At 36.1% G+C, this 10,613-nt stretch overlaps 1 protein-coding gene, 6 non-coding genes and 1 pseudogene across 7 annotated transcripts; 6 read left to right on the top strand and 2 right to left on the bottom strand.

The window, feature by feature from the left end:
- The first annotated feature begins 92 nt into the window (after positions 1-92).
- On the top strand, positions 93-165 carry TRNAR-CCU. Its single transcript has one exon. It is a non-coding gene; the product is annotated as a tRNA-Arg (tRNA).
- A 63-nt stretch (positions 166-228) lies between these two features.
- On the top strand, positions 229-301 carry TRNAR-CCU. The gene has a single exon. It is a non-coding gene; the product is annotated as a tRNA-Arg (tRNA).
- A 66-nt stretch (positions 302-367) lies between these two features.
- Positions 368-440, top strand: TRNAR-CCU. The gene has a single exon. It is a non-coding gene; the product is annotated as a tRNA-Arg (tRNA).
- A 66-nt stretch (positions 441-506) lies between these two features.
- On the top strand, positions 507-579 carry TRNAR-CCU. Its single transcript has one exon. It is a non-coding gene; the product is annotated as a tRNA-Arg (tRNA).
- A 66-nt stretch (positions 580-645) lies between these two features.
- Positions 646-718, top strand: TRNAR-CCU. The gene has a single exon. It is a non-coding gene; the product is annotated as a tRNA-Arg (tRNA).
- A 66-nt stretch (positions 719-784) lies between these two features.
- TRNAR-CCU lies at positions 785-857 on the top strand. The gene has a single exon. It is a non-coding gene; the product is annotated as a tRNA-Arg (tRNA).
- A 617-nt stretch (positions 858-1,474) lies between these two features.
- LOC111811321 lies at positions 1,475-2,272 on the bottom strand (annotated as a pseudogene).
- Positions 2,273-5,578: 3,306 nt separating this feature from the next.
- LOC111811319 (LAG1 longevity assurance homolog 2-like) lies at positions 5,579-10,613 on the bottom strand. The gene is made up of 6 exons (XM_023698101.1): positions 10,241-10,613; positions 8,288-8,496; positions 7,865-8,024; positions 6,495-6,676; positions 6,225-6,403; positions 5,579-5,814 (listed from the first exon to the last, which is right to left on the bottom strand). The coding sequence occupies exons 1-6, from the start codon at positions 10,355-10,357 to the stop codon at positions 5,795-5,797; spliced, it is 867 nt and encodes a 288-aa protein (XP_023553869.1). The 5' UTR covers positions 10,358-10,613; the 3' UTR covers positions 5,579-5,794.

Genomic DNA, 10,613 nt, shown 5'->3' with positions numbered 1-10,613 from the left:
GGCGATTTTGGCACGAGGAAGAACTGACACGTTCGTAGCTGTACGATGAAGATGAAGAAAACTAAATTAATTATGTTAAGTTTTAACAGAAAGCGCTTGTAGCTCAGTGGATAGAGCGTCTGTTTCCTAAGCAGAAAGTCGTAGGTTCGACCCCTACCTGGCGCGCTTTTTTCTTTTGTTTCTCTGATTTTGGTTGGACAAATATTAATTATAATTCAATAACAAAAAGCGCTTGTAGCTCAGTGGATAGAGCGTCTGTTTCCTAAGCAGAAAGTCGTAGGTTCGACCCCTACCTGGCGCGTTTATTTTTTTTTGTTTAGGATCTGGCTTTCGATCCACCAATTATAATCAAAGTTTATAGCCAAAAGCGCCTGTAGCTCAGTGGATAGAGCGTCTGTTTCCTAAGCAGAAAGTCGTAGGTTCGACCCCTACCTGGCGCGTTTATTTTTTTTTGTTTAGGATCTGGCTTTCGATCCACCAATTATAATCAAAGTTTATAGCCAAAAGCGCCTGTAGCTCAGTGGATAGAGCGTCTGTTTCCTAAGCAGAAAGTCGTAGGTTCGACCCCTACCTGGCGCGTTTATTTTTTTTTGTTTAGGATCTGGCTTTCGATCCACCAATTATAATCAAAGTTTATAGCCAAAAGCGCCTGTAGCTCAGTGGATAGAGCGTCTGTTTCCTAAGCAGAAAGTCGTAGGTTCGACCCCTACCTGGCGCGTTTATTTTTTTTTGTTTAGGATCTGGCTTTCGATCCACCAATTTTAATCAAAGTATATAACCAAAAGCGCCTGTAGCTCAGTGGATAGAGCATCTGTTTCCTAAGCAGAAGGTCGTAGGTTCGACCCCTACCTGGTGCGATTATTTTCCTTTGTATTTCTGTGTTTGGTTCCACCCATTTTAATTATAAACATTCAATTTCATAACTTCGATTCATTTTTTTATTTTTTAAAATTGATTATTTTAGTTTTTTCATTTTCATTTTTAGGATATAAAAAAACAAAATTAAGTTTTATCAAAAAAACAATATTTTTTTAATAATAATAATAATAAAAGATAAGTGCACGGCCGTATCAAAGGAAACGGGACGTTAAAACGGTTTGTGCCGTTAAGAGTGGACCGCGTAATTAAAAAACCGGTTCAACGTGGCCGAGTATATGAACCCACCAAGAAAATCCAAAGCATTTCATTTATTTGACCAACCAATCTTAATAATTATACTCTTTTTCTCTCTCTTTTCAGGTGAGTTTTTTTAATTATTTAATTTAATTAAATCCCCAAATCCCCTTTTTATATAGTTTCGTTAATCACGAGCGAAGTATGAATCCGTGTTAATTCTGATTTAATTGACTTAAGATCTTTAATTAAGCACGTGTGTCTTTTACTTGTACACGTGGCGTAACATGATTGCACTGTTTTTTATATCTAGTAAAAATAAGGAATTTTTTAATTTCATTCTAACAATTGCTATTTGCAATTGTTTAAAAACAAATAATTTGATTATGAGAAAATTTCTTTCACTAATTGTAAAAAAGCTAATTAATTGAAAGAATTTTCTCAATGGTTTGGATTTTATTAGCTTCGTGAATGGCCTGCAAAGTCATTGATCAATCGTTGAATGTCGTCGTCGTCGTCGTCATCGACCTTGAAAATCTCGGGTAAGGTGTAGTTTTTCGCCTCCATTTTCATCCGAGATGCTCTTGGAGCTACTGCTGGTTCATTGACGGCGGAGGTAGTTGTGGAAGTCGTTGATGAATTGTTAGGGAGGGGGAAATTGAGTTTGGCACGTGCGCCGCGGAATTTAATGGCGGCTTCATCGTAGGCACGTGCGGCGTCCTCGGCGGTATTGAAGTACCAAGCCAGACTCGGGTCGCACGTTTCGGGTCACGGATCTCGGCGGCCCATTTGCCCCATGGGCGCAGGCGGACGCCTCTGTAATTCTTCTTCAGGCGTCTGATACGGCGGGTGGAGGAGGAGGAGGAGGAGGGGGCGGAGAAGAAGTGGCAACCCAAGCAGCCGTTGATTCTGCAGGCTTGACACGTGTCGAAATCTGAAGAACCCGAGAAGGCGGCGGCGGTATTGTCAGTAGAAGGCGGGAGGAGGAGGCGGCGGAGGAAATCGTCGTAGCGGAACTCGAGACCGGAAGCAGCGGCGCCGGAGATGACGTGGGTGAGGGCGTCGACGATGATAGAGACCTCCTTCTCCTCGGTGATGCGGCGGAAGACGGCGGGGCGGTAGGATGACATGGCAGTAAAGAAGAGAGAGTTTGAGTGACGTGGATTTGGTCGGGGAAGCGGGAGAAAGAGGGGGGAGTATATATATATATATATAAAATGAGTGGGTGATGACGTGGCGGACAGCTGGAACGCCGATTAGACACGGAGACCAAATGAGGAAGATATTGTCGCGTGCTCAAAAAAGACAGCTGGCCAACGATACCGGTTTCGGATCGCCACCGGTTCCAATCGCCGAGGAAGCTTCACTCTAAATATGATGTACTTTTTTCAGTACTTAACTTTATCCTAACTTTTTTCGAATTTTTAAATGGAAGCCCTAAATCAATCAAGGTAAGCTCGTTTTAATCCTACCGTTATTTTCTTTTGTTGAATTTAAGTATTGGAGTCTGCGTGACAGATACTACACCTAAGTTAAACTCTTGCTCTTTTGTAAGTCACTCTATCCGAAGTCAAGTAATTTTTGTTAGATGAACATAACTCTCTACAATTGTATAATATTGTCCACTTTGAGGATAAACTCTCATGGGTTTGCTTTGGGCTTCCCCAAAAGGCCTCGTACAATTGTGGAGAGTCGTGTTCATCTAATATGGTATTAGAGTCAAGCCCTAAACTTAGTCGTGCCAATAGATTGGTAAATCCTCAAATATCGAAGCCTCCTCGAAGACAGTAAAAAATGACTAAGACTCCAAATGAGTCGAGCCTCGATTAAGGGGAGGCACACTTTGTTTGAGGAGAGGTGTTGGATGATGAAAGTCACACATCGATTAGTTTTGGAATGATCATAGGTTTATAATCAAGGAATACTCTCTCTATTGGGATGAGGCCTTTTGGGGAAGCCCAAAGCAAAGCCACGAGAGGTTATGCTCAAAGTGGACAATATCATACCATTGTGGAGAGTCGTGTTCATCTAACAATTTTAATCACTTATGTCTGATTGCTTCATCCTAGTCACCTTATCCTAGTATTGGAGTATAAACATGTTCTAAAGATTCAAAATCAAAAAAATAAAATAATAATATAAGTAGACCTACCCATTGAAGCACGAATTTGTTCGGAGTGGATCTGCATGATCTCAATTAAGATACGAGATGAGTATGGCGTGGTGCCAGCCACACACACTCCAATGCTAAAGTCATCCTAAATTTCTAGAAAGATATAGTAAGAGACATGTCATTTCTAACTCTCTATGAAGAAAAAATTATAGTTCTCGAGAAATCATGGGTTGAATTGAACAAAATTAAGATTAATCAAGAACTTGACAATTGTAGACCATGTGTCAGGTCGTATTGGTTGGTTGGCCTCTAAGTGAGGTTTGGTCTTCTTGGGTCTAGGTCTAGTCGACTGAGCACAACATTTAAACAGCAACTTCACTTATTTCGAGTGAATTTTGTAGTTCCGTTAATTATCATCAAATTTTAATTACTACAATTATTGAACTAAAAAACCATTAAATTAACTAATAGTAATACATTACATAATTTTAATAAGTTATATAATCTTAAAAAGACATTTGTAAGATTCTATAAAATAAGTAAATTAAATATACATTAAAAAATAGAAAATGCCCTGAGAAGTGTGACAGCAGGATTGAATCTTCCTCAGATATGGAATTTTAGTTCCTTTTTTTTAATGTAAAAAAATTAAAAGATATTCAGTTTGACTTAGTCATATGAAAGTTTTTGACATATTTTCAATAATATAATACGATAAATATCTTTGTCACTTGACCTGGTCTCCTTTTTTTTCTTTTTTTCTTTTTTTTTTTTTAATTTTTGGAAATGAAGGTAAAAAAAATTTTAATATTAATTTAAGATGATTTGACTCTGTATACATTATTTGTCTATAATAATTCAATATTTTTTATCTTTAAAATTTTCACGTTAGATTTCTATAAAAATAAATTGAGTCATATACGTTGTTTATTACTAAATGAATAAACTAATTTATTTTAATTATAAAATGAAAATAAAGATAAGTGATGAAACACTTATAAAATGGAAGGAAAAATACAAACCTAAAGTATAGTATTTGATGTAAGAATGATACATACAAAAAAGAAACTATTTTGTATAAAATAAATAAATGTTTGCATAATGAAATTACAATTAATAAACAAGAATTGTACTATATTTGTATATATATATATATATATATATATATATATATTCAAAATAATAATAATAATAAAATGGTAGACTCCAACATCCACAACATGATACAAATTGCCTGATTACAGACTTAGGCGGGAGGAAAGTGTGCCTACATTAGAAAGATAATGGTTATCATTTTTGGATATCCAAAATTAAAAAAATAAAATAGTGTTATATAATAAGCTTTCATGGCCGGGTTTATTTAATTTCTAAATCACAAAAGAAAAAAATCAATTACATCTCTATATGAAAAATTGATTCTAATTTAACCATATGCTAAGAAAGACAAAGTGAATAATTAGCAAAAATAAAATAACTCAATTCTAGATGTGAGACCTAAAATGTTACCTTAAAATAAGGTATATTGGTAGTGCCACTTAAACTACTTAAACTGTTCATTCTTTTTGGTCATATATGGCAGTCATATATGATGCCATACATGTTAATTTAACCAACAAAAGATAACCTGAGAAAAGACATAATATCCTCGATGAAGCGACTAAAAGTTTAAGTTCATATTCCCTATCTAGTAATAACTTAAAACTGACGTGCCCGAAGGCCGAAGCAGGTCGCTTACATCCATCCAAAATAAAAACAGAATACTAGTAATGGTTTTTGCAGTTCTAAAACAAACTAAACAAAATCAAAATCTTCCAGAAGGCTAAGTTTCTAAAAATGAAAAAGAAAGTAGAACACAAAATCTAAATTGACTAATAATAGTATGTGCCCAGAAGAACAAGTAATTACTATGAGGCGAACATGATTGTCATACTTTCAGTTTTCTCTCTTTCGTAGATTGTCCCCAACACATTTGCGGTACAAACAAGACGTTTCTGAGGAGGTTGGGAAGGAGTCCCATATTGGCTAATTAAGGGACGGTCATGAGTTTATAAGTAAGGAATAAATCTCCATTGGTACGAGGCATTTTGGAGAAACTAAAAGTAAAGTCATGATAGCTTATGCTCAAAGTGGACAACATCATACCATTGCATAGGTTGTGGTTTCTAACCGTAATTATGAATTATGAAGGCACCTTCCTTCACTTAGAAGCAAAAAGTGCTACAGGATGAAACAGGCTTTCTGTGTTCATATCTCATGTTCCTTTCGCCCCTAGACTCTCCTATCCCTCCTCTCCAATCCACCCCCACAGAAGAGGAGGGTCCTTAAACAAAGGAGAATCTTGGAAAACAAGTATGATGCGCCAATCTCCTATTTATAAACCAAATATATCGAGAAGTGATACACTCAATGGACATACATCTGTATCCCTAACCACTAAAAATGGAAGCGAAGTGAGAAAATGAAAGTAACTTCTTTAACCCGTTGAACCAATGTAGACAAGGAATACAAAAATAATTACCCCATAGCTATTATCACTAATGATACCAAAAAGTACTCTTCAATCTTCATCTAATCCTCATCTTCAGAATCTGTAAAGAAAATACAAGAGAAACATTTCAATATCAATTCAAATCATGAAATTTACCCATTTCAATATCTTGTTCAGTCGATATATCTTTGTTGATGTAAAACTACTTTTAGAATTAATCATAATATTTGCTTCAATGTTAAATGACATATATATGTACTTCTTTTCGCCATAAAGTTTTAGAGCCTTTTTGAAGGTGTCTCCATTAAACTGCTTTTTAGGCTTAACAATCATGCTGAAACTCTCTCCATGAATGAAACATGAAATAAGATGAATAAGACAATGAGTACTAATAACTTGTTGGAAATTATCCTACATTAATCTAAGACTCTCAGACAGGACTTGTTATAGGGTTACCCTTTTCTTATTTGATCAATGAGAAAATGGAAGTGCATCAGTAAAGTAATGTACCAGATCTTATATCCTCTCCAACTTTCCCCCTATTTTTCAGCTGTCTACTGATCATAGAGCATATGAGTAACCACCAGTATATGTGGAACACAAGCAACATCAACAACATTGTGTTGAAAACATAGTATATCGATCTGGAATTCACATCTGATAGCTTCAAGTACTCACAGAGATCATAACTGAGAAGTAGCAATCACAAAATCAGATGGGCAAAACAGTGAGTATTGAGCCTAATATTCAAAGACAAAATCAAACACCAGAGGCACAAACCTTGTTGCTTTTATAACCCAGAATGGAAAGAATATAAGCCGCAATATGAGCCATGAAATGGCAAAACATCCAAAGAAGACACTTGCTCCAAGTTCATTCTCAGAATATTTAAAAACCTTGGCAGCTTCCATGAAGACATCACTTGCATCATGGAGCGCAAGAATAACCGATCCAATCTGNGATTTTTTTTTTTTTTTTTATTTTCTTTACCGCTCTCTGTCTTAGTAGAAAGACACAGTATTCGGGATAGAAAGAAAACAATAATTGAAATAAATCTACGCTTCTTGGAGGTGCAATTTTCAAATAAAAAAATTCCTTCTGTCGTGTATCCCCGATTAATGTAACCTCAGATGCTTTAATTGTCGATTCTAGTATCAAGCGAAAGGTGTAACCTATGGATTAAGTCAACCCTACTCCACTAGTAAAAATATTCACTAGTAAAAATAGGTAGCAGAGGGGAAGAAGCACTACACCTAGGAATCAACAACACGAAAACTTTGTTATAAATTATCCCTTTTCCTTATCGGGATCGGAACTTAGAAAAATGGTTGGGACAACAAACATCCATCTCGTTTGTATTTTGGATACCTGTATAACCATCGAAGACTGTTGAAGTGACTAATTCCTGGAAATTTAGAGGCGTTGAGGACAAAGAAATTGTTAGAGTTACCATTTTTATTTTTATCTAGTAACAACATGCTTGATGTTAAGAAAAGATCTTTTACAGGAAGGTTGCCTAGAGATTTTTTGTAAAAACGCTAGTCCCATCAGTTCATAATGAGAGTATTTCAATCTTTTTTGATTTCATGTATTATTCTCATCTCATTATGCGCATCACATAAAGGGGGAGCCGTATGAGATGAAAATCTCACGTACGGTTCTGGAACGGAGATTCTTTGAATGGAATAACGAACGACCGTAACGGATGTCGGCTCAATCCGAAGGAAATTATGCGGAAGCTCTACAGAATTATTATGAAGCTATGCGACTAGAAATCGATCCCTATGATCGAAGTTATATACTCTATAACATAGGTCTTATCCACACAAGGAACGGAGAACATACGAAAGCTTTGGAATATTATTTTCGGGCACTAGAACGAAACCCGTTCTTACCACAAGCTTTTAATAATATGGCTGTGATCTGTCATTACGTGCGACTATCTCCACTATAGAAAGAAAAAAAAAAGAGCAAATTCGATAATAAATACTAAAAAAAATGAAGCCCAGCAACAATATAACTAGGCACATAAAATCATAAATGGGAAACAGACACTGGCATGATTTTCCCAATCGGTGAAATGGCCACCAACATATTCCTAGTTATTAGTAAATACTATTATGTTGAACTCCTATATAACGACTTTAAGAATACCTCGTAATATATGAGTATCCGATCAAGATAACAGTAATTACATGATGAGACATCATGACAGAGAAATCCTTTCTCCGAGTCTCCCATATAAGAAGTGCAGCGATGCTATATAAGTAGAACCCACATTGGCACATATACAACAATTTTAGAGGAAGTCTGCAAAAAGAGATGAAAGGGATCAGTTCATATACAACTAAAAAAAAATATTTCATTTGAATGTATTATACCTAAAAAGTAAAAATTTCAACTTCTTACCACTAAAGTTGCCATAGTAAGGAAGAAAAAGAGTGGAGGAAAAAGCCCAAATGCAGAAATGAGAGAAGGAAAGGAAATCTAAAAAAATTATTCAGGAGAAGTAATCTAGATAGCAGAAGACACCGACCCACTTAAATTAACATCAAAGCATGTAAACCACTCACTGCAACTCCGCATTTGGCCAGCCTTTGAAGTATTGATTTGAATCTCTAAACCATGGTTGGTTGTATGCAATTTTTAGAACGCATATTTCAACAGTTCCATAGTATGCTAGTTTCCACATTGATTCCGAACATTTTACAATCTTTGACTGGGTAGCCTCATCAAGTTTCAGTGGAGCAGCTCCTTTGCTCAACAGCCAAATGGCAAACCTCTGAATACGGAACACGTAGAACAACATTTTTACTTCCCCTTTCTTAATAAATTACAGAGAAATCTTGTTGACAATGCAAAAGAACCAAATAGAAAAAGGGTGACAAGGAATACAAAAAAGTTCCTCCAATTGGCAGTGACTAAGAAAAAAACTGTAGTTCCAAAATGCTTTACCAAGGATCTTCAGAGAGAAGCTCTATGGTCTGCAACAGTTTTTTCAATCATATTTTTACTTTTAACTAAGTTTTTCCACATTTCATTGAACAAAAATGTTAATCAGATAACAATGTGAATTTTAAAAGTGAACCAAATATGTTTGCATTTTTCCAAACATAACTCAATGAAACCTAGACTTGTTTCTTTAGCTCTATTACAGTTATAATCCACTTGTTCTTCTTATCATTTGAGTGCATCCGGACAGTAGGGTGCAAAGCACGAAGCTTCACTCTGATAAAGCCAATTGACAATTAAAGATGCTGTCATCTCATTCATCAATTTGGAGATAATAGAGTGTGGGCTTTCCGTTCTTTCAGTAGAAAAGGGACACTCCAAGGACATAATGCTGTCATTGGCTAATCACAATCATCAACTTGGGGACAGTAGAGTATGGGCTCTGCATTTTTTTGGTAACTTTAGCGGTTGGCCTAATTTAACCTCTTCCTCGTAAATTCATTCATCCTTTTCAACCTCTACCATATTTCTTTTATCATAATTGTAATCATTGTAAGGAGGCTACCAAAGGTTGGAATAATTTATCTGGTGTGCCCGTTTCAACCAACACTTGGGCTAGATTGTAGTTCTAATGAGTTGAGTCATGGCAGGAAATCCTATTCAACTCCACTAGCTTAAAAGTAATTGGATGATGTTTTGAGCACAAGTGTCATAGGTGGGAGGAGGTTTGTTGTCTAACCTCTTCAATGTTTCCCTCTACCTAATTTTCTGACGCCTCTATTTCTGCTCTTCCATTCCTCTAAATAAAAGCCAGTCAAGAATCTTTTTCTCTTGCATCCATTTTTGCTGTTGGAATTGGATGTCGTCTGAAATTTAGCTAGCAAGACAAAGGTGGTATTTCTAAAATTTCATCACAATGACCAACTGAACTCCTTGCTTCGTAAATTTGTTAAAACATTCATACGTCTTCATTGAAAATTCTTTTTTCCAAGGCGTCTTCATTGAAATTTATTGAGACAACAAATCCTGATACTTATCAACTGAATATTTGTCCGGTCAAGTCACCGAAGCACTGCCACCAGATGCTCTATATTAAGACGACCAAACTGAGTAAATGTAGAAAACACCACCAATTCAGTTCAGTAAAGAACTAGCATTTGAAATTCTCCCAGAATAGCATAACCAAGCTCTTCTTATCTTCTCCCGAGATAAAAGATTAGAGTACGACGTTCTTTGTGTATCACATATAAAGGAAATATAAAAAGCAAAGCAAGTAGCACAGGCAGAGACATTTAAAGCTTTCCATCTCGCCTTCAGTTATTCACATATCTACCATCGCATTAAACAATTCATCCAGGTGAAAAACCGACTAATAAATATATATTTATACATAGCGACATGAATGCATATATCTATCCACTAATGAACGATCGGAATCCACATCAAAATCATCCGCAAACTAACTGATAAAACAAAGCACGGCATAAACAAAAGCAAGCCAGAAACAAAATTGCAGTATAGAAGTGTAAAATAAGAAAAAAAAAACAGAAAACAAATGTAATTCGAAAACTCACACGAAAAATGAATCTGTCGAGTAAGAACCTCGCGGCAAAGAAGCCAAAGGCGAACTGGATGGCGATGACGAAATGTAAAGCCTCTGGCGCGCTCCTGTGGCTCCATATCGAGTCCATTGCAGGTATAATTTAAAGGAGACGCATGAAAAACAAAGAACAACAAAAAAAAACAAGAAAAGTTTGCTGAAACAACTTCGAATGAAAACACCGAAACCAGCGGAGGTGAGCGTAGAACAAGCTTCCTCCTTAGAGATCTAATTTTGCCCTAAATTTTGCAGAGAGGAGATTGGAGGAGTGAGTGAAAAGCTTGAGAAAATTCAATGATGGAAGGAGGAAGAGAACAAGCAGGAAGTGGAGGTTGAGATCTCTTCGT

This window comes from Cucurbita pepo, chromosome LG15 (assembly GCF_002806865.2).
Source record: "Cucurbita pepo subsp. pepo cultivar mu-cu-16 chromosome LG15, ASM280686v2, whole genome shotgun sequence".
In the NCBI taxonomy this organism is placed as follows: Eukaryota; Viridiplantae; Streptophyta; class Magnoliopsida; order Cucurbitales; family Cucurbitaceae; genus Cucurbita; species Cucurbita pepo.
The sequence above is the reverse complement of the archived record's forward strand: the minus strand, read 5'-3'. Positions and strand labels throughout refer to the sequence as shown.